We start from the raw sequence: 22,264 nt of genomic DNA on the forward strand, positions 1-22,264 counted from the left end.
AAGCTTGAGAGAAAATTTATGGAATTGCAGTCGGAACTTGAAAATGTGCACCGGTTCAGTGTGCAAATAGCCTCTGGGGAAGATTCAGCAACAGAGGAAAGTGGCGTGGTAGTTTTTCTGCTTCATTTCTCTGGTCAAGGAAAAAGTCATCCCCCCTCCGCGGTTGTCATGACCAAGTGGCCTAGGCCGCAAAGCAATACAGAAACCTCCTCCCCCTCTGCTTCCCAAGGTTGAAACTGTGAGTTCGGAAAACACGACCTGTTCCTGCCTTAGAACTGCAGAGAGGACCAGCTCTGGAAGTATCAACACTGAAGGGGAAGTCGTTGGGCATAGCCAAATCCCCAGCTACAAAGCAAAGGCTGTGTGGAACTGGGTTATCCTCGTTTCTCTAACTTAAATCTCAAGGAACAAATGGGTGGAACCACCATAGAGATATTGGGGATTTTACAGAAGCCACTTAAGAGTATCCTAACCTACACCCATTCGTAGTTGGTGTATGTTTGAACGGTACAGTACCGCGCTCATTTCTTCTTCGGCATAGTGCTCTTTGGGGGAAGCACTGCTAGGAGTGGGGTACACCATAACTGTTCCCCTATAGTGAAAGTAGAGGAAACCCACAGGTCGAGTGAAGAGAATCTTCCCCACAGGTGTGTAACGTTATTGTGAAAAAGCCTTGCACCATTTCTCCTAGACAAAATGTCAGCAATTTGCTACAAAAAGCCCCAGAGAAACCAAGAGAGAGAGAGAGAGAGAGAGAGAGAGAGAGAGAGAGAGAGAGAGAGAGAGAGAGAGAGAGAGAGAGAGAGAGAGAGAGAGAGAGAGAGAGAGAGAGAGAGAGAGAGAACACAAAAATTAAGACAAGGAAAGGTACTGTTTTCCAACTAATGTCAACTCATTTTGGCTTGTGTGAAACAAAATCTTCCAATCGCAGAAAATAACTCACAGCAGGTATCCCCTCATATAAAACAAACAAAAAAAAACCACAAAGAAACCCAGAATTAAGCTAAGAAGACCTTAAACTTAAAAAGTTTTATAGTTCGGGATGCAGGGATAAAGAAAACTACGTGATTTTTGCAACAAAATTGTTTGGTAAAAGAGCAAACAGAGTCTGGGATCACCAGAAATGGGGCTGGGAGCCAGGTTTGATTAAACCACTCTCCGGACTTCAAAAAACCTCTTCAGGTAGTAGATCTGTCCCAGTGTCATGGCAACTAGTACAAGGGCTTCGAAGAACGACCAGAGGACGACTCTGCTATTTGTGTTGTCATTAACTGGTGAAGAAACCAAGAAGAAAATACAAAATTAGCACACGGAAACCACAGAACATCTGAAGAATCCAGAACTACGTAACTACAGGAACCTCACATTCTTAGCTCACAAACGGAGTCTCTACTCCAAATTTAGGAATCTGTTGGGGGAGGGGGAAGGAAGGGGAGAACCAGCCACGCAGGTGTTTCTAGAAATCTTGCAAAACAAGCCTAGAAACGTGTGGAACACCTAGCTGGTTTCTGCTACCAGTATTTATTAGATTTTTATCCCACTTTCATTACTTTATAAGTTACTCAAGGCAGCAGACCTATCCAATTCTACTTCCTCCTCCCCTTTCCCCAACAACAACCCTGTGAGGTGGGTTGGGCTGAGAGAGTCATCCAGCTGGCTTTCACGGCTAAGGCGGGACCAGAACTTACTCTCTCCTAGTGATTGGCTCAGTCACCCTGTCAACTTTCAGGTCTAGGCAGGACTAGAACTCACCCCCTCCTGGTTTCTGGGCCAGCACTTGACACATTTACATTAAGCTCTCTCTCTTAAATGGCTTGAGGTTTTTGCTGCTGTGGTTAATCAAAACCCACACTCAACACTCCCATTCGCTACAGCAACCCGGCCTCCTCCCCTCTTTCAGAACACCAGTCCTCTCCTGCAGGCACTTGCAAGATCAACTTTCTTCTTCTCCTCTTCTGCCAGCCTGCTCACTCACCCGTGTGGAATGCTGTTGTTGCCAAGGGCGAAGAGATCAATTGTTGGATACAAAAACGGACAGAAAAAAAAACCACCCCTAGAAAGAAAACAGGACTGCCCAGCAAACAAAGGCGACTTACTCGCTCGATGTACTCTTTCGCGAACTTCCATGTATTCCTGTTCGTGTTTGACGGCTGTCATGGCCACTGCTAATTCGTTAATCATCTCTTCTAGCTTGTTCTGATGAGCTGCGGAGGAATGACACAACCTCACGTTTGAGTCGAAAAGACTAGAATCCAGCTGCAGTTATGAAGCAATCCGACACGTCCACGGCTAGCAAACACACGAGCACAGAACGTCTTAAAATCAAGCCCCCAAACAGGCTAGCTAAGCTTTTCGTTCTAAATCCCATTCCAAACTGTCTATGGTCCAAGGAGGGCAAAACCCTTGTTTATCTCTGTGTTTCAGGCGCTGGCATGGGTTAACAGGCTACGTTCCGTTACCGCAGGAAAGGAGGAGTTTTTCCTAAATAGGAAGAAAATCGATTGCACCGTGAAAGAGGAACCACCAAACTTAAGGCAAAACACATCAAGGCCACGACAGCTGTGTAAGCACAGAGGCACAGGTGCAATTGTTAGTAGAATAGGATTTGCAGGGACTTCAAACATGCCAACACTTCAGAGGTGCGTGTTTCACAGTTCAAGGCCGCTTCGGCAGAAAATGTTCCAGTCGTGATCCTTTTCCCTTATCGGGGCACTCAGCCTAGCAAACCGATTAAGGAGCACCACAAAGCAAGCGCAGAATTACGGAGTTTGGAAAGAGGCCTGACTTGCCGTCTCCTCTGAGCTTTTGTGGGAAATCCAGAGCACAAGCAACTGGATGATAGCAGGGAGGCAACGGTAACAAAAGGGCTGTGCAAAGGGGGAGGGAGGGAGAGAGAGAGAGAGAGAGAGAGAGAGAGAGAGAGAGAGAGAGAGAGAGAGAGAGAGAGAGAGAGAGAGAGAGAGAGAATAAAAATCACGAAGTGCTTCTTTGGTACAAAAGCACTCGGGCCTTCCCATCCGAGCACGACAATCCCTGGATCACCAATATGTTAGCAAGGAGCTTCTTATCCCACACATAAAGCTCCACAAGGCTGTTAACAGATTAGGAGAAGCAAAACCAGAGGAATTAACAGAATTTCTCCAAAGAAGAACACATACCATCCCAGGTGTCTCCACCACCTAAGGAAAAGCAAAAGAGGTGAGCAGGAGAGAGAGTCAAAAGGACCAACAAGGGGGGAAATTTCAGCACGGCCCTCTTTCCGACAGACGTAAAAAGGAGTCGCCAACTCTTACGGCTGGCCATCCCATTGGATTAACTACTTCCCCAAAAAGGAAAGTGGGAGCAGCACAGGAAGGGCTCCTTAGGGTTCTCTGAGAATCAAGTACAAATGATACTCCATACACGAGGAGGATGTGCTTTGCCTCAGCATGGAACCAAAGGCTTACATCCCATTTTTAAACCACTTTTCTCTGATCAAGAGGCAGGAAGTGAGAAAGAAGGAAAGAAAGGAAGGCATGGAGCTGGCAACCACAGAACAGTCGGGTAAAGAGGACTGGGAATCTACGAGATAAGAAAGTACTTAGAACTAGAATAGATGAGTAACTAGAAAAATGGGCTATTCAGTCCTATAATCTAGAAAAACAACTCTGCCAAGGACTGGTAAGAGACAGGAAAGAGTTGAGACTGCCAAGCATATCCATAGAAACAGCAGTATGAAAGGCCACACAAAGAGATAAAGACCCCATGATGGAAAACCTCAGCCGCTAGTCCAAAGTTTAGAACAATTTTTCAGTCTGGCACCCCTTTCCTACATAGCCATTCATTCTATCTGGTGTTTAGAAGAGACGAAAGTTGACACAGCTAGAATGAAAAGGATGTTTGGATGGCCGGGCCTGCAGAAAATTCACAAAAATGAAATATAAACAAGATCCACCACATTTCAGGCTGCCAGAAATTTACTCGGAATGTTCAAATCAGAAATCATTTTCCTGGGGAAAAAAAATCCCATCACGGTATAAAGAGAAGTCGTGATGCCGTTCTCAGAACATTTCAGTCCCAAAAGAGAACAGAATTGATGAAGCACATAATGTTGGGAGGAGTGAACACAGCAAGTAGACAAATTTGTGGGAGCATCTGGTCTCACCTTCTGTCTCCATGTCTTGTCCCTTAGGAGCTTCCCCAATGTCAATAGTGAACATCACTATCTTGGGAGTCATGGTGGACATTTTGTTGCTGAAGCAGAACTTATACGTCCCGTCCATGTGAGCTGCAAAGGTGTATTTTCCACTGGATTCTCTGTCGCCTTTGTGAATGCCCTTATTATCAGGGCCTGTGATCTGGAAGTGAGGAGGAAGGCGAATGGTTACGGTTCATCTGCATCCAAACGAATGAAGCTTATTTCTCAAAGTTATGAAACTTACGTAGGAAACATGGCAAGTGTCAAATAAGACAGTCTATATTTCAATAATCTACAAGTAGTCCTCGACTTACAACCACAATGCAGCCCCAATTTCTGTTGTCAAGTGAGACATTTGCTAAACAGGTTTTGCCCGATTTTACGACCTTTCTTGCCACAGTTAAGTGAATCACCATAGTTGATCGATTAGTAACATGGATATTAAGTGAATCCCTGACCCTGCTGGTCAGAAGGTCAGAAAAGGTGATCACATGACCTCGGGACATAGCAACGGTCATTAAATAAGAACCAGTTGCCAAATGTCTGAATTTTGATCACATGATCATGGAGATGCTGCAAAGGTTCTTAACTGCGAAAAAACGGTCCTAAGTCACATTTTTCAGTGCTGCTATAACTTTGAACGGTCACTAAATGAACTGTTGTAAGTCGAGGACTACCTGTATTTCAAAGAGAGCCAACTGGGTAGAATTTCAAAGTATGAAAATGTAGTATTGTTCTTACTGGATCTCATCAAAATCTAATCGGGCACCAAGTTTTTTCCCCAGTAGCCAACCAGAGGAATATTAGAACAGAACTAACATCAAAACTTTATTATACTCAAGAGACTTAAACAAAAGATCTACAAAGGAGCCTTGGTGGAGCAGTGGGCTAATGCCTCCTTAAGTAACACCAGCTGCCTGCAATTAGTGCAGGTTCGCGTCCCACCAGGCTCAATGTTGACTCAGCCTTCCATCCTTCCGAGGTAGGTAAAATAAGGACCCAGATTGTTGGGGGCAATTAAGCTGACTTTGTAATAATGCCACTTGGGGTGTGTGTGTGAAAGCCCTAATAAGCAGGCATATACATAGAATGAAGGCTATTGCTAAGCACATTGATTTGTGCTTAAATTGTAAGCCGCCCTGAGTCTTCGGAGAAGGGCGGGATATAAATGGGATTAAAAATAAAAATAAACAAACCAGCCAAATGATCCCTCCTAACCATGTGTCAGTTTTGTGTCACTTTAACCAGGAAACATTACAACCCTACAACTGTCCTAACTTAATCGGTCAGTGATTTTCCACTCCATTTATTCAATTAAGCACCGATCCAGGTAACGTCAAAGAACAATTATTTACATTTATATATATAAAAAAGTCCAACAAGCTGATACAGGGCCACTGCTATTCTCCAATCTTTTCTAAATACACACACCCAACAAAGCTAACGACAAACGATCCTCACAGAATTTCTTACCACGTAAAACCAACAGTGCCAACCTCTTTGCTAGAAATTCAAAAGTTCTGCTTAGAAGTGACAAATATGACTTGAAGAATTATTTGTTTGGTGGCCCACCCTCTCTCTAGGTGGCTACCTGGTGGCCCTTCATCTCTCTTTCCTCCTCACCCCCAATTACTTCTAACCCGCTTTTGTTACTTCTCTGGCCTTCTGCTCTTCGCCACTAAGTCCAGTAATGCCATTAGGAAATACAGGAGTGTGTGTCCTCGACTTACAACATTTCATTTAACGGTCGTTCTAACTTACAGGCACTGAGAAAGTGACCGGTGGCCAGTTTTCACACGTACAACCGTTGCAGCGTCCCCGTGGTCAGGCGATCAAATTCAGGTGCTTGGCATCTGGCATGTACTTAAGACGGGTCGCAGCGTCCCGAGGAATCACGCGATCCCCTTTTGCAACCTTCTGACAACCAAAGACCACGGGGAAGCCGGATTCACTTCACCACCACCGTGGCGAGGAAGGTGGCAAAAGGGGACAAAGCTCCCTCGACAACCGTCTCGCTTAGCGACATAAACGTTGGGCTCCACTGTGGCCGTAAGTCGAGGACTACCTGTTGCCACGGTCTGTGGAGCTTCCCCTTCGCCACAAGCCAGGCGGAGATGATTTCACCCGCTGAAGCAGCCCTGCAAGTCCGCCCGAAGCGTTTCCCGGCGTAGAGCCTCCAGCTGACGAGCTACGCTACCCCGGTCCAGAAAGACAAGCCGCCTCGGGACTCCCTTTCCCCACCCCCTCCTAAACGTGGGGCGAGGCGAAGAAAAGCCCCCGCCCCCCCGCTAGCCTCCCAGGCGGCCACGGCGCAGAGGCCGGCACTCTGCACGCGCTCAGAGGCGCCCTGGCCTTCCTGCCACTCGCGCATCCCGGCTTTCCCCCGGACTCGCCTCGACGTCGATGTCGAGGAAGCCGCCTTCGGCCACCTCGAAGATGAGCCCCATCTTGGTGCCGGACGGCACCCGCTCGAGGAAGCACTCCTCGGCGTGCGCGTCGATGCTGACGAAGTAGCCGGCCGCCGGGGCCCAGAGCGCGGCCAGCAGCGCCAGCACGGCCCGCACCGGCGACATGGCGGCGGGGAGCGGGCGAGGCGGGCCACGTGAGGCGACGGAGCCGAGGACGACGCGAGCCGGGCCGCTGCCAACCAGCCAGGAGAACAGGCGGCGACGGAGGGGCGCTTCCGGCCCTGTCCACGCCCCTTCCGGTGCACGGGGCCGCTCCTCATAGGCCCGGGACCAGCCCGCTGCCACGTACAGTCTGGACGCAGCGCCGCTGGGCTGGGGGAGGGGAAGGCGGGCCCAGAGGAGGGGAGGCGTACGCTGATTGGAGGAGGCGAGGCGGGCCGGGATGGGAGGCGGAGGAGAGCTAAGAACGGTGGCCGCGCGAGGCCAAATCGGGAGCGGGAGGAAACGACGCCTGCGACGGCGGCCGGGGAGGGACATTTACCACGCGTTTGAGAAAGGGAGGGAAGTTCTGAGAAACAGCCGCCACTGAATTTGGCGGGGGGGGGAGATATTTTTGGCGTGCCCCCCCCGATCAAACGGGGTTTTGCTCTGCTGGAAGACGTAGAGGAGGCGTCTGCGGGTTATCAGGCAGCCTTTTCAACAAGCAGGCGCTTCAGAGGGGATGGACTACAAACCCCATTATCCCCGCCACTCCACCCGGCCACGTCTCTGTGGAGTCTCCCTGTTAACCAGTCCACATGCTGGGGCTCCCTGGGAGTCTGTTGTACTCCAAGCCCCATCGTCCTGGGCTCGGGGGTAGTCTGGATGATGGGAGTTGGAGTCCAGACCGGCATTGTGTTTATTTATTTATCAGGTTGATCTCCCTGGGGAAATAATAATAATAATACCACCCTAATGGTAGTGGTGGAATAACGGAGAAGGGTCTCATGCCATCTACAGGTAGTCCTCCTTTAGTGACTGCCTTGTTTAGAGACCGATGGTCAGCATTTCATTGGCCGGATGCAAAACATAACGAACGCCAAAGGCCTCTGGTATATTACAGCTACTCCTCGAGGTATGACTACAGCTGAACCCCAAAATTACGTTGTTAAGTGAAAAATGTGTTCAGCCTCATTTTGTGACTTTTCTTGTTAAGTGAATCGCTGCTGTTGATAAGCTAGTAACCCGGTGGTTAAGTGAATCTGGCTTCCCCATTGACTTTGCTTGTCGGAAGGGGATCATCGATGGTGTGACTCTGGGACATTTGCAATCGTCATAAATGCGAGTCAGTTGGCAAGCCTCTGAGTGTAAATCACGTGGCCACGGGGATGCCGCAACGGTCGTAAGTGTGAAAAATGATCTCGAGTCACTTTTTGAGGTGCCACTGTAACTTCGAACGCTCCCTAAAGGGACCGTTGCAAGTCGAGGACTGCCTGTGTTTCCTTCCCTTTCGCCTCCGGCTAAAGCCAAGCCGAAGGGTCCTTCCTTCATCCCAGCTTGGGCGGGAGGGGGAGGCTCTGCCTTCGCTGCCAGGCGCGATCCTGGCCGTGGGAACGCTCAGTCCCGCGTCTTGCCCGGAGCATCCCTCCTTGCCTCCGCCCGGCTGCGCTGCGCTCCGCCTCCCCTGGCCGGGATGCCCAGCCCAGCTCTCCATCGGAGGAGGAGGAGGCCGGCTCAGACGGGAGGAGGGGTCTGGGCAAGCCGGGGTCGAGCCGCCCGTCAACGGAGCGCGGCCTCCGGGCGCCGGGTTGCCTCCCTTCCCTTGCCTTGGATTGCGCTGCGTTGCGTTGCGCTGCCTCGGCTTGCCCCGGGCGAAGGAGGCGGCCGGGGGCGTCTATGAAGGAGCCCCGGCCGGGCTGCCGGGCGAGCGGCCGGATGGAGGGCGGCGCGGGGGGCGCGGGGGGCTCGGCGCTGGAGAAGAGCGCGGCCGAGCTGACGGTGATGGACGTCTACGACATCGCCTCGCTGGTGGGCCAGGAGTTCGAGCGGCTGATCGACCAGCACGGCTGCGAGGCCATCGGGCGGCTGATGCCCAGGGTGGTGCGCGTGCTGGAGATCCTGGAGGTGCTGGTCAGCCGCGACCACATCAGCCCCGAGGTGGAGGAGCTGCGCCTGGAGCTGGACCGGCTCCGCCTGGAGCGCCTCGACCGGCTGGAGAAGGAGAGGAAGCACCAGAAGGTCGGACGGGGTCCCCGGGGGACGGGGGGGGGGAGGGTGGGGAAGGGAAAAGAGAGAGGGAAGGGGGGGGAGGAGGAGAGGAAGAGGCAGAAGGGGAAAGGAGAGGGGAGAAAGAAGGATGGAGAAACAAAAAAGAGAGGGGAAAGGGGGGATGGAAGGAAAAGAGAGAGAGAAAGGAAGAGGCGAGGAAAAAAGTAGAAGAAAAAGGGAGGGGAAAGGAGGGATGGAAGGAAAAAATGGAGGGGAGGAATGGGGAAAGGGTGGGAAGGAGCGAAGAAGGAAGGAGAGGAAGAGGAGAGAAAAGATGGAAGGAAGGGAAGAGGGACTGGAAAGAAGAGAGGAAGGGGAGGAAAGAAGAAGAGGAATAAAAAAAGAGAGAAGGAAGAAAAGAGAGAAAGGCTGCCTCCCAATGCATAGGTAGCTAAGGCCTCTCCCTGCTCAGAATGACACCATTTGGGCCCAGTTAGATCCGTTCCATCCTGAACTGGGTTCCCCTGAGTTTCCACGTCAGACGCAGCTGTGATTTGTCGGCTAAGCCACCCCTCTACCCAGCATTGTCAGAACAGGGGCTCCCCGCAGCCACCTCCCAAGGATCCTGAAAGGGCGGGGATGCTCCTTGTCCTTGGAAACCATTCCCAAGATCCTGGTGTACCGTGTGGTCCAGCCATCCTCCAGCGAAGAAACCAAGAAAGAAGATTTGGCTAGATAAATTAAAAAAAAAATCAGGAGGAGCTCAGGAGCATGGTTTTCCAACTGGAACGTTTTTTAATAAAAGGTGGATGCTTTGATGAGCTGCAAACTAAACCCTAAATTGCAAATAAAATGCACCAATCGAGGCCGAAAAGAGGGTTGTAGTGTCACAATCATACTGGAGGTGACAAGGCTCTAATCGCCGGAGGGAAAATGGCTACAGAGGAGGCACAGAGATCTCTGGAGTAGAAGAGAAGTTACTGGTGCTTAAAAAAAATAATTAATTTTTTTTAAAAAGGGCGTGCCAAATTCAGATGAAGCTCAAAGTCGGCTTGACTAAGAGTTGCTCTCCAAACCACATAAATGATGAACAAAGATTTAGAGGCATTTAACCGGCATTCCTATAGCACAGCCCTTCGGATGCTTGAAAATTCCATTCTTAAATGTGCCAGAGCTGGTCTTACAAACTTGACAGGTTTCTAGTTTGCCTTTAAGTTGAGTTACATCTTAAGGGGACCCCCAAACCGGATGGAGAAGATAAAAACAATTGAAGGGAACAGAACTGAGAAAGGATTGAAAAAGAGCAGAAAGGGCTGGTTATTTTGGTAACCGTTCTCCAGTGTGTACTTGACTGCCCCGGAAGAGTTACACCGAGATCTGACATCAACTTCTAATTTGGGGGGAGAGGGGGCTGGAATCAACAACTCCAGAAGAGATCACGGGCTTTTGAATCACTTCTCTTGTCCTCTGCCTGGGATACATTTATCGTGTAACAAATCTTGGGCTGTTTCCTCTTTGCAAGTAATAAAATGTATTCCTTTAGATTTCCAAGCTCCTAGAAGTCAGGATTTGGGCAGATTTCCAGGCTCAGCTTCTGAATTTTAATGGGCCCTGCGTTTGCAACCCTTTGCCAATTTAAGAGAACAAAGTAACAAAGAGTTGGAAGGGACCTGGGAGGTCCTCTAGTCCAACCCCTTACTCACGCAGGAGACCCTATACCGTTTCAGGCAAATGGCTGTCCAGTCTTTCTCCTCTTCTTAATTTGGAGATCTTCCTTTTATTAACTGCGTGACACGGCTTTGTCTGGAGCTGTTGTTGTGTGGGAGCCTGAGAGAAGGACCGCTGGATCAGTGATGGCGGTTCAGCTAGCGAGGGACGTGTGGATTGTGGGAACGGAGCCAATGCAATCAGGAGAGGAATCGAAGGGATTCGAAATGTGCCAGGCTTTTTCCCAGCCTGCATGTCACTTCCAGGCTGGGTGTGGGGGAGGAGGAGGAGGAAGAGAAGGAAAGCAGAAAGAGGAGGATGAGAAGAAAGGGGGGAGGAGAGAAGAGAAGGAAGGAAGGAGGGGGGAGGAGGAGGATGAGAAGGAAGGAGGAGGGAGGAGGAGAAGGAGCAGGGAAGAGAAGGAAGGAAAGGGGAGAAGTCTGGTGGGAGAGGGAGAGAGGCACACACACACACACACACACACACACACACACACCGTCTTTCACGTGGACTTCTTCCTTGCCAAGGAAGTGGAAAAATAGATTCCGTAGCAATTCTGCACATGCGGCAAGGACATCAACTCAGGAAGTTAGGAAGGGGGGGGGAGGGAAAAATTGTTGTGGGAGGGTTCCTCACGGGGTTCCCCCCCCTCCAAATCAGAGGAAAGAGGAGGAGGAAAATGACGGCAATGCATGGAGATAGTCCTCGACTTACGATCAAAACTGGGCCCCGAATTCCCACTGCTGAGCAAGGCAGTTGTTATTGGAGACTGAGAAGCCTAGAAATCAAAATCTAGATTTCTCAATTTCAGAGATTTTTCCCTCGTTTTTTTTTAAAAAAGAAACACAAGAACATGTGAGCATCCCATACAACCTGTGAGGATGTCACACTGGGATGATGACCCTCTGCAAAGGAGGAACGTAATTCAGCTCATTTGTATAAGGGCTTCGTTGGCTCTTCTGGTTGGGGGTTCCTGGCCCAGGTCTGAAAGTGGGGCTCACTGGTCTCCTCCTCCAACCTGTGGCTGGGGCAGAGACCACCGCCGTGGGGGGGGTGGGGGCAAGACCTTGAAAAGGCTGCTTCTCCACTTGCCGAGGCTGATAGGCTGCGATTGGCCATCCTGCAGGAGCTGGAACTGGTGGAGGATGTTTGGCGCGGGGAAGCCCAGGATCTCCTCACCCAGATTGCCCAGCTTCAAGAGGAGAACAAGCAGCTGATGACGAACCTCGCCAACAGGGACGTGAACTTCTCGGAGGAAGAATTCCAGAAACACGAAGGCAAGTGTTGAGGAAAAGCGGGGAGAGATTCCTGAGCATGCCTTGAGTGCGTTGGACCAAAAGCGGTCGAAATACCTTTGCCGAATTCAGGGGTGGCCAGAGGGAAGAGGGCAGGCTTCATTTCAGGTGGAGGTGCCCTCCCCATTGGGCTTCGACAGGTGGTCCTCGACTTACGGCCGGTTGCCTAGCAACCGTTCAAAGTCACGACTTTGAACGGTCCTTGGGTTTTAATGTTTGGTTTTAAATTTTTTTCTGTTTTAACTGTATACGGATAGACCTATTTTGATGACTGTGAGCGCCCAGATGGGCAGCCAATAAATTTTATAAATAAGTTCAGGCAGCTGGCCCTGCCCTCTGATGTCATGTGACCACATTTTACAAGGGCTCCGTTGCTTAAGGAGGGTCAATGACGAAGGCGATTCGTTTATCATCATCTGTTGTTTTTTTCAACAACAACAACACCCCATCAGGGATGTCAGAAAGAGAGAGGCAAGTGATGAAGAAGCTGAAGGAAGTGGTTGACAAGCAACGGGATGAAATCCGGGCGAAGGACAGAGAACTGGGACTTAAAAATGAAGATGTAGAAGCAGTGAGTATTTTTTTTTATCCCCCTTCTCCAGGAATTGCCAAGCGCTTTCTTTTTTTTTTCCTTTTCTTTGAAACCAGAGATCAGAATTCTAGACTTGAATTCAAGAAATAAAGCCTCCATGCTGAGATGGAGAATGTCTGGGTGTACCAAATATCATAATCCTGGAAACAAGCCTATTTCATTATTTTTTCTTTCCTTCCTTCCTTCCTTCCTTCCTTCCTTCCTCCTTCCTTCCTTCCTTCCTTCCTTTCCTTCCTTTCCTTCCCTCCCTCCCTTCCCTCTGTTTATGTCTCAACCTGGCCATCTTTAAGACTTGTGGGCTTCCTGATTAGACACGAAATGAAATCCGTCTTTATTTTACAAAGCATCTTCTTAACGGAAAATGCGTTACCGAATACCCGTAGCTTTCTTCATTCTCATCCGCAGCGGGGAATCCATCTTGCCCCCTAACCTTTCCCCACAATTACTTCAACCGTTGGTTCTCTTCTTCAAATTAAAAAAAAAGAGACTTCTGGGCACCTGGAAGTGACGGGGCCTTTTCAGGGGTGTCCCTCCGCTTCCCCTTTTTCTTCTTCTCGGTAGCTCCAGCAGCAGCAAAACAGGTTGATGAAGATAAACCACGATCTACGCCACCGGATTACCGTGGTGGAAGCTCAGGGGAAGGCGTTGATTGAGCAGAAAGTGGAGCTGGAAGCTTATTTGCAAACCAAAGAGCACGAGATGACGGCCCTGAGAGGGGAGCTGGGAAAACTGAGGGAGAAACTGCAAGGGGAAGTGGGTCACAATGGAGAAGAAGCACAGGTAGGTGGAGAATTTGGGTAGTTTTTTTTTTAAATTGCTTGCAGAGTTTGGTTCTGAGTTCACAAAGTGAAGTTGCCTTAAATCTTGTCTGTTCCGAGACGAGAGGACTTCAATTCCCAGAATTCCCCAGCCAGCGTTCTTAAACTTGCCCAGCTTGAGAAACTGACTTAAAGCGTTAGTTAAATTAACCCACTGAGTTCCCGCAACCATAGAGAAGCCAGAGCCTGGAGAATTCTGGGAGTTGAAGTCCACATATCTTTCACAAGTCTAATGTTGGGAAATGCTGATCTGGAGGCACGCAACTGAGCGATTTTCTCGTAAACCATCAACAGGATTTCTGTGATTTTCTTGCAAACCATCATCTTCTTAGCTACTGCTTGTATTCAACTCTGGGATCTCCTGGTGGTGTCCCATCCAAGTAGATTTTGCTTAGCTTTTTTTTTTTAAAGATCAGCCAAGGGACGATTCATGCCATGCCCACGAACTGACGAGCCTTAACTACGAATAACTTTACTAACATATCCTACTTCCCTCCCGTTTTCTCATCTCAGCAAAACCAGAAAGATCTGGGTTCAAAGTCCCCCACTCAGCCCAAGGGAATCTTTGGCCCCATTTAGCCCGGAGAGTGGCAGACAATTTCCCTCTTTCAATTTGTTTTTGTTCCTTTTATCGCTTGGAGCAAGGGGCCGAAGGGAGGCAGGATTTATTTTAAGATCACCCTTGGCTGCCTTTCAGCGAATTAAGCTGAACGAGGCTTCATGGCCAGGATCGTTTTAGTTCTGCTGCCCGCCCACCAGCCTGTTCGCAAGGCGGCTTTCATTTTTAACTGCCTGAGCTCATTTGATAGGGATGAACTGCCACACTCCCAGCCTTCCTGGTTTAACTCCGGAAGCTCAGAGGTTTGCTGTGATCATAAATATACGGGAAGTCCTCGATTTAATGACCAGAACTGAATTTCCGTTGCTAAAGAAGGCGGTTGTTCAGTGAGATGCACCTGATTTTATGACCTTTTTTGCCATGGTTATTAAGCGAATCGCTGTGGGTCTTGAAGTGAACCAGGCAGTTGTTAAGCAATTGCGGTTTCCCCATTGACTTGGCTTGTCAGAAGCTGGCTAGGAATCGTCGCAAATGGAGATCACGTGACCCGAGGATGCTGCAAACATTGTTAATAAATGCTGGTTGTCGACCAGCCGAGTTTTCATCACATGACCGGGTGGAGGTTGTGACGGTCGAAAGGGTGAGGACCGGTTGTAAGTCACTGTTTTCAGCGCCGTTGCAACTTCGAACAGTTGCTAAATAAATTGCTGCAAGTTGAGGACTACTTATAGGTCAGATGTGGAGGAAAAAAAAACCTTAAATATTGCCGGAGACAAGGCTGGATTGTGGTTCAAATGCAAAAAGATCCACTTCTCTCGATTGTTTCTTAAGACAGATTTTGTCAACGAAAATACCCGCCTGCAGATTTGATTTTTTTTTCAACCAAATTGATAGAGTTTTTTTACTTTCCCTGTTTTTGTGGCCTTGGAGACACACCTGGACTGTCTTTTTTTTTCCCCTGTAAGGATTCCAACTGTGGAAAAAAAAAGATGTTCGAGAGGATTTATCATGAGGACTAGGGACCTGGTTTTAAAAACAAGCCAAGGCAAAACAAGACTTTGTAGTTATCCCGGGGCCTAAAATATTGGATCCGGTGAAAACAGAAAAGATGCTTTGTCCAGACTTGAGGCTGTTCATTCTTGCCAGCGGTCAAGATGTGCGTTTGTGGAGATTGCTGGAGGTGCCAAGTACGTTGAGTCCTAGTGTGTTTTTCGGCGGCAACACAAACTCACAACTGCTTCTTTTATTTTGTTATCTGGAAAAGGCTCCCATTCTTGGGGTTTAATGAGATCACTCGCTTTGCCAAGAAGGCACAATTGTTCCTTTTGTTGATTGGGCAGTTGGTGTTATGATGATGAGGCTGTGCGAAACCACTAAAATATATCTATAGAAGAAATACAGATCTCTAAAAATATATACAAACAACTGGATTTGTCATCTCAAAGGATTAATTGCCATGTTTTTGACTTAGGAGACAGGGTTTAGCAAAACAAAGGGAGACGCATTTCAGATGGAGAGGTGGAAATAATCTATTTCTGTTCTTCCATCTTTCCATTTCTTTGCTTCCCCCCCCCTTTATTTTTCCTCCGGCAAAATCCAGAACGGATCCTTCTTAAATTGGAATAAGTATAGTCTTATTTCTTCCAGTCAGCTGTTCATAGTCAATGACAGCCTCTAGCTGATTTTGTTTGGGGCCCGCGGATTTAAAACAAAGCCAGGCCTGATTGGCATCTGGATAGGGGACCACCCAGAGATGTCGCAGGGCTGTCGATTCAGTCAGGAGATTGGGCAAAATATTCCTGGGAGAGACTGCAAGGCCACAATCACCAAATAACCACGTTCATCCACCAATAATTAACAAATTCAATTATAGGTAGTCCTCATTTCGCAACCACAATTGGGACCAGCCACTTATTCATTAAGTGAAGTGGCTGCTAAGTGAAACCCCGACTGTGCTTCTGATCTTCCTTCAGCTTTCCTTCGCCTTGCTGAACTGCAAAGGCTGTCAGTGCAAAGACTGTTCTGAAAGTTAACTTTTTCATCAATGTGAGTCCCTGTAAAGGGTCGCAAAACGAGGCAGTCTCTAAAAGAGGACGGGCTGTCCTTGTTCATTCGTTCGCCAGGGGCGGATTGCTTGATTATTATTAACCCTGTGCGTTTATCATTTTACACTTTGGAATTGAGCTGGGCCACAGAAAACGTTATCCTTCTTCTGGCCGCGTGTCCCAAGGACCTCTAAACTAGCCTTAACACCAAGCCCTCTTTGGCCTTACAGCCGGAAGAAGCCAACCACCCCGAGGAATTCCTCTCGGATGCGGAGAAGACGGCCCTGGATCTGAAAGACCCCAACCGGCCCAGATTCACTCTACAGGAGCTCCGAGACGTTTTGCATGAGAGGAACGAGCTGAAGTCAAAGGTTTTCCTGCTTCAAGAGGAGCTTCTGTATTACAAGAGGTGCCCTGGGTGTGTGGGTGTGTGTGTGTTTCTCCCTTTCCCAGCCCGATCCTGGAGCGACATGAGCTTGTTCTCAATAAGATTGGTGTGTGTGTGTGTGTGTGTGTGCGCATGTTCTGGTTGTCAACCTGACCTACCTTTTGGGGGTGGTGTGGTTCAGTGGAAACTTGCTCAAATTGGAAGAGGTGAAATGAAAAGAGGAGAGATGATACTCTGGAACAGGGTTTTTCAACCGTGGCAACTTTAAGATGGGTGGACTTCAAATCCCAGAATTCACTAGCCAGCAAGGGGAATTCTGGGAGACGAAATCCACCCGTCTGAAAGCTGCCAAGATTGAGGAACACTCATCTAGATTTAGACTCCAGATTTGCTTTTAAATGAACTGGAACCAACGTTAGATTAACCAGTCAAGAGAAAAGCTTGCCCACCCTGAATTAGGAAAACAGGCAAGAAATAACCCTGGCCAATTCACTTTTATTCCTGTCCTCCTTCCAAAATCTCAGTTCTCCATTTCTTCCTTGATGAGATTTCAAAGGCTCCAAGTGTGGGACTCTGGGCAGCAGACGGGGTAAATATTCCTAATATTGTGTTGTGTTTTTTTCCCCTCCTGCTTTTAAAGCGATGAACTGGATGAAGAAACACGATCTACTCAGTCCCCAGCCATCCTTAATTCCAAACCGTTGACTCAGCAAGAATCCGGCATCAAACGGCTGTAAGTAGAATTTGTGGGATTTTTCTGGGCTGGCCTTTTTAAATTGAGGCGGACAGGTCGTTATGTTCAAGATGCCCTTTGGAATACTGGATGATGCTTCAAAAACAGCCTGTCGTTTTTGGATGTATTTCCATATTGTTGCCAATTTTCCCGTCTTTCTCGAAGAAGACTAAGATTTGGGTTTGGTTTCGTTTTTTTTTAAATTGATTTCTTGAAACCTGCGGTGGTTTTGGCTCACTCCTGGTCTGTTAAGACCGCAGCGATTATACCCAATATCCATATCCAGGTATCCCGCCTTTGAGCCACCTACAAGCCAAAATGCAATTTTCCTTTCTTTTTTCCGGAGAAAATGCTTCCCCCACCCCACCCCAGGATGTTAAAATTTCAACCTGCCTGGGTAAACACAGGTCCATCATCTGACAAAAATAAAAAAATAAAGATAAATGAAACATAAAAAGAATTTAAAAACAATGAAAAAGAAAGCCAAAAAGCGCGCCGCCCCCCCAACAAACTCAAAAGAGCAGATTCTACGGACTGCTGGGTCTTTTTTTGCTGCCAGTTTTGTTTCTAAAATAATTGATCGTGCAGGAGGAATCAGACGGTCCTCTCTGAACAAATTGGACAGATAACGCTCAAAGGCAGCTAGATCTTCCCTTCCCCTGTTGCAGGGAACGCTTCCATCATGAATTGCAAATCAAAAGCTTCATCTCCTGCCAACGAAGGCTGCAAGAGAGAAGATTCGCTTGGGTTTGCTTTTAAATGCTGCTGTTCGCCCAGCTTCTCTGCTTTGCTGGCTTCACGGCAAAACAGGATTGTCTCCTTTGAGCTTTCAAAGCCAGAAAGGGTGAGAAATATCTTGTGGCTTGTAGGCGACGCGCGACGCGCAACCAGCCCAGTGGCGTCACTTCACGGCAGCCTGCCGGGCGAGCACAATGCGAGCAGCTGTGCGTGTTGTTTTCCCAGCTCTAAGAATAGCCGCTGAACTGGGAAAGATTTCAAAGCAGCCTTTTGTGCCGGAGTTGAAAACAAAAGTAAACTTTGCTGATTTCAGCTTTGTCCTTTAAGTCGAGACCCGCAACTGGGTCTGCAGACCGCAGACGGCCGGCTGGCTAACTTTGGGGGCTATTTTTTTTTAAAAAAAAACCCACACACATTTTGTTCCTTTCTGCAACGGCATTACAGATAGTCCTCGGCTTACGGCCGCAATTCTGCCCAACGTTGGTTAAAGTGAGTTTGGCTCCGTTTTACCTCCCTCCCTCGCCACACTCGTTCAGGGGATCCCTGCAGTTGTGAAGTTAAGTCAGCCGGTTGTCGAGTGGAATTTGCTAGTCAGAAGATCGGAAAAGGGGTGGGGGGTGGGGAACACCGCAACCGTCATAAATAGGAACCAGTTGCCAAGCCATCGTGGATTTTTGATCACGTGACCGTTGGGGATGCTGCCATGGTTTTAGGTGTGAAAAACAGCCGTGCGTTGCTTTTTTTCCTGTGCTGTTGTAACTCTGGTCACTAAGCGAACTGTCGTTAAGTCGGGGACTACCTGTATTTTTCCCCACCGCAGAGGAAACACTGCCCGGATCGCAGGAAAGGTCTTAATAGGGATGTAGACTCTTTCTGGGCCAACAAGCCACAATGGGTCAATGTGGTTTCTCTAATTCCAACCTCGGTAACTTGAAGATGGGTGGACTGCAACTCCCAGAATTCTGGCTGGGGAATTCTGGGCGTTGCACTCCACCCGTTCAAGTTACCGAGGCTGAGAAACCCCTGAACCATAATTCACTGGGCTTGCAAGCTAAGCCATGAAACCTGGTTTCTATTGTTTTGCACAACCAAGGCAAAACTCTTTGCAAGAACCCAATTCTCTCTGAAGACGGTTTCTTCGGCTGCCTCTTTTCCTTTGCTGTTTTTGAACATCCTAATTATTCCTTTCTTTCTCCAACACTCTGATCTCCTCTGTCTGTTCCTTTCCTAACCAGGATCTTTACCGCTGTTATGCCCATGGTTGCTGCCGGATTGATCCCGGACGATCCCACATTGCAGCCAATCAGAAGACTTATGTCTCTTGTAGGGACTCTGGATTTTGAATTTTTTCCCGCTTCATTTCGTTTCGATCCCTTTTCCCGCATTCGATGGCATTCGTGTGGCCTCTTTTTTTTTGCATGACCTGTTGCTGCCTCACCCCCTCCCCTCCTCTAACTACCATTGGCTGATTGTGGGATCATAGACCCCTGACCCCCAAACAAGAAAAATGGGGGGGGGGGCTAAGAACGACGTGCCCGACGTGGCCCCTGCTGAAATGTTTTCCACTGCACTTTTATCTCAGTTGCAACAACCTGTGAGCTCAAGATAATAACATGCCAGATTTTGACCCATCCTTCCGTCCCCTTGGCTCTCCATGAATTGCCCTGGCCGTTCAGGCTACTGGACTTACGACCATTAGTGACCGTTCAGATACAACGGTGCTGGGGGGAAAAAATATTTACGACTGAACCTCACACTTACGACCAACACAGCATCCCTGCAGTCAGGCGATTGCAACTGGCATGCATTTACGACCATCCCAGGGATCACGTGACTGGCTGTTTGTGACCTTCCCAGCTTCCGGCAAGCAAAAACAACGGCCGAGCCGGCAAGGGATGGTCGCAAACGGCGATCACCTGACTTGATTAACAACCAATGCCAAAAGGTCATAGAATTGGACGCAGGTCACCTTTCTTAAGTGACCGCACCGCTTAGGGATGAATTCTCTGGTTCCCAATTCATAATTCAAGGACTATCTGGGTCGGCCTTTCCAGCCCCGTTGATATTATCGGATTCTGCTTGTCAGTGAGAAGGGTGTTTTTTTTCCTCAGCAGTTTGAACGTTTATAAACCTTCCACAATTTTTAAAACGCCTTTAAACCTTCTGTGACATCACGGGATATTTGGCCAATGACCCGGAGCCCTTCCATGTTGTTCTTCCTTTAGACCAGCTCCTCTAATATGCCAGCATATTAATTCTTCCTGTGGATTAATGCCGCTTTTCAATCCCGCCTACTTATAGACTGTGGCTCTGTTTTTACTTTTAATTGCCTGCCTGAATTAGCAGCCGACAGGATGCGTTGTGCGGTACTAATCAACAGCTGATGCGTTGAGGTGGTATCCCCCTTCCAAGCAGCGCCATTAAGCAAGCGGCCGTCAAGTCAAAACTTTGGCTGCGTTGGGGGGGATTCTTAAGGGTTTTAGACAACCACGTTGTCGTTTGTTATAGGGTAACGCCATTTCAATAAGAACATTGGAAAAAACAGAAATCGCCATCTCTGTCTCTATATCATCTGGAGAGAAAAAAACAACTTTCTTTTATTAGGATATTTAAGAGAATAAACATTAGTCTATATGCTTTCTTCTCTCTCGTCCAGTTTTTCCCAACCAGACGTTTGTGGGTTTTAAGATGTGTGGAATTTAGCTCCCAGAATTCCCCAGTTAGGAAAGCATTCTTAAGATGTCTGGATTTCAACTCCCAGAATTCCCCAGCCAGTATCTTAGGATGTCTGGACTTCGACTCCCAATATCCCCTAGTCAGTTTTGGGAGTTGAAGCCCACCAATCTTAAAGTTGCTATACCGGCTGGGGGATTCTGGGAGTTGAAGCCCACCCATCTTAAGGTTGCTATGCTGCCAGTCACTAAATGAACAGTTGCAATGCAAGGGCCACCTGTTCAAGAGTTTTCTACCAGGTCTGCAGGCTCCCCGCCACAGTCAGGTTAAAGAGCTTGCTGTAACCCTACCAGCCCATATACCGTCCCAGGATGTCTCTAGTTTTTAACCCACATGTTGTTTTCTTCTTTGGGGCCAGATTTAGCTTCTTCTCCCGCGACAAGAGACGCCTGCAAGCCACCCAGCGCAACACCTCCTTCCACGGCTCTTTCGGTGAGTGGGCAGACCGGAACAAAGACGATGTCTACACCGAACAAGGTTTAGAAGCTCTGCAGCACCTGTGACCCGAACCCAGAACCTTCATTTGTACCAATGCGCCAAACGCATAAACACGGGGGGCCTGGTGTGGCAAATGGCGCCCATCCACCCACCCGACTTCCAGGTCTTGCAGTGTTGTCAGCACGGGGTGAGGGAAAGGATGCATTAAACCAGAATCTGCGTGCCAGATTCTTCCTGCAAACAACAGAATCCCAGTCTGGGTTTGGGAAGCCAATTGCAGTGATCCTGCAGCCCGGCCCCGCAAATCCCCCTTCTCTCTCTGGATGAGATCAAAGCTGCCTTGATAACGTTTAATTGGCCTGAATTTGGTGCATGGTGGACGATCGCTTAGCGCCGTAATTAGAAATACGAACACTGAGGAGCGACAGGAAATTATGAAAGCGGGTTTGTTCCCCAAACCTCAGAAGAAGAAAAAAAAGCGGTGGGGTTTTTTTTCCAGACTTGGCAACTTTAAAAGGTGTGGATGATTTCAACTCCCAGAATTCCTCAGCCAGCAGGAAATGCTCAGGACGGTTCTAATCCCATCCAAACAGCCCCTTTTGAATTTGAGATGCTTTGCACACTTCACATTAACCCTTTACTGATTATCCCCATCCTCTGCATTCTCTTAATACAATTATCTGGGAAGGTTTAGGACAGGGGTGTCCAACTTTGGCAACTTTTAAGATCTGCGGACTTCAACTCCCAGAATTCCCCAGCCAGGAATTATGGGAGTTGAAGACCACAAGTCTTAAAATTACCACATTTGGAGAGCCCTGGAGTAGGGTAACAGCAACCATACCACCACAGGATATGCAAAGAGATTCTTAATTTTTATTCAAGATTCAGGGTGTTACATAGTTAAAGGCAATAAACAAGGTTTGGCTGGGACTACTAGAGAGAACAATATCAAACTGTAGAACTCTTTTTAATATGCTAAATAAACTATTTCTGAATTAACAAGAGGCCTCCGGGTGATTTCACTGACTCGTAAACAGTGTTTGGTTGAAGTCCCTCAAATCCCATATGCACCATTCAACCCTACCTCACTTTTTAGGGTAACGGCTACTGGCGGAATTAAGGCTTTATATTAATCCAGACCTTTTCAAGAATTAAAGGGAATGGGACAGGGGTGGGGATCCTAAACCAGCTCTCTCCTTTTTGGCATTTCAAATACATCGGGAGATAATGTCATTGTTGGGAATTTGGGATCCATCGTCCAGCAGATCCTGGAATAAGACATGGACACAACTACCAAGGGATGGGAACCCTTGGTACAATCTTTACTCTTCTCCAGCTGGGAAGTTGCCGTTCCCACCCACAAATGTCTGTGCTGATCCAGACAACCATCCGGCTTCTCTTGGAAGTGAGGTCTACGCTTCTGACGATCTCCTTCAAACGGCCCCA

General features: G+C 48.3%; 2 protein-coding genes across 2 annotated transcripts; one reads left to right on the forward strand and one right to left on the reverse strand.

Moving 5' to 3' along the window:
* Positions 1 to 112: 112 nt before the first annotated feature.
* Positions 113 to 6,905, reverse strand: TMED2 (transmembrane p24 trafficking protein 2; the record flags this gene model as incomplete). Its single annotated transcript, XM_081339219.1, is given in 5 exon segments — positions 113 to 1,271; positions 2,097 to 2,204; positions 4,145 to 4,337; positions 6,571 to 6,794; positions 6,797 to 6,905. Coding segments are annotated over 5 exon segments (759 nt in total). The 3' UTR covers positions 113 to 1,146.
* Positions 6,906 to 7,880: 975 nt separating this feature from the next.
* Positions 7,881 to 22,250, forward strand: RILPL1 (Rab interacting lysosomal protein like 1). Its single transcript, XM_081339198.1, is given in 8 exon segments — positions 7,881 to 8,291; positions 8,294 to 8,802; positions 11,606 to 11,756; positions 12,227 to 12,345; positions 12,928 to 13,146; positions 16,019 to 16,197; positions 16,817 to 16,909; positions 20,739 to 22,250. Coding segments are annotated over 8 exon segments (1,449 nt in total). The 5' UTR covers positions 7,881 to 8,257; the 3' UTR covers positions 20,884 to 22,250.
* The last annotated feature ends 14 nt before the right edge of the window (positions 22,251 to 22,264 follow it).

This window comes from Vipera berus, assembly GCF_964194415.1.
Source record: "Vipera berus genome assembly, chromosome: 14".
NCBI lineage: Eukaryota > Metazoa > Chordata > Lepidosauria > Squamata > Viperidae > Vipera > Vipera berus.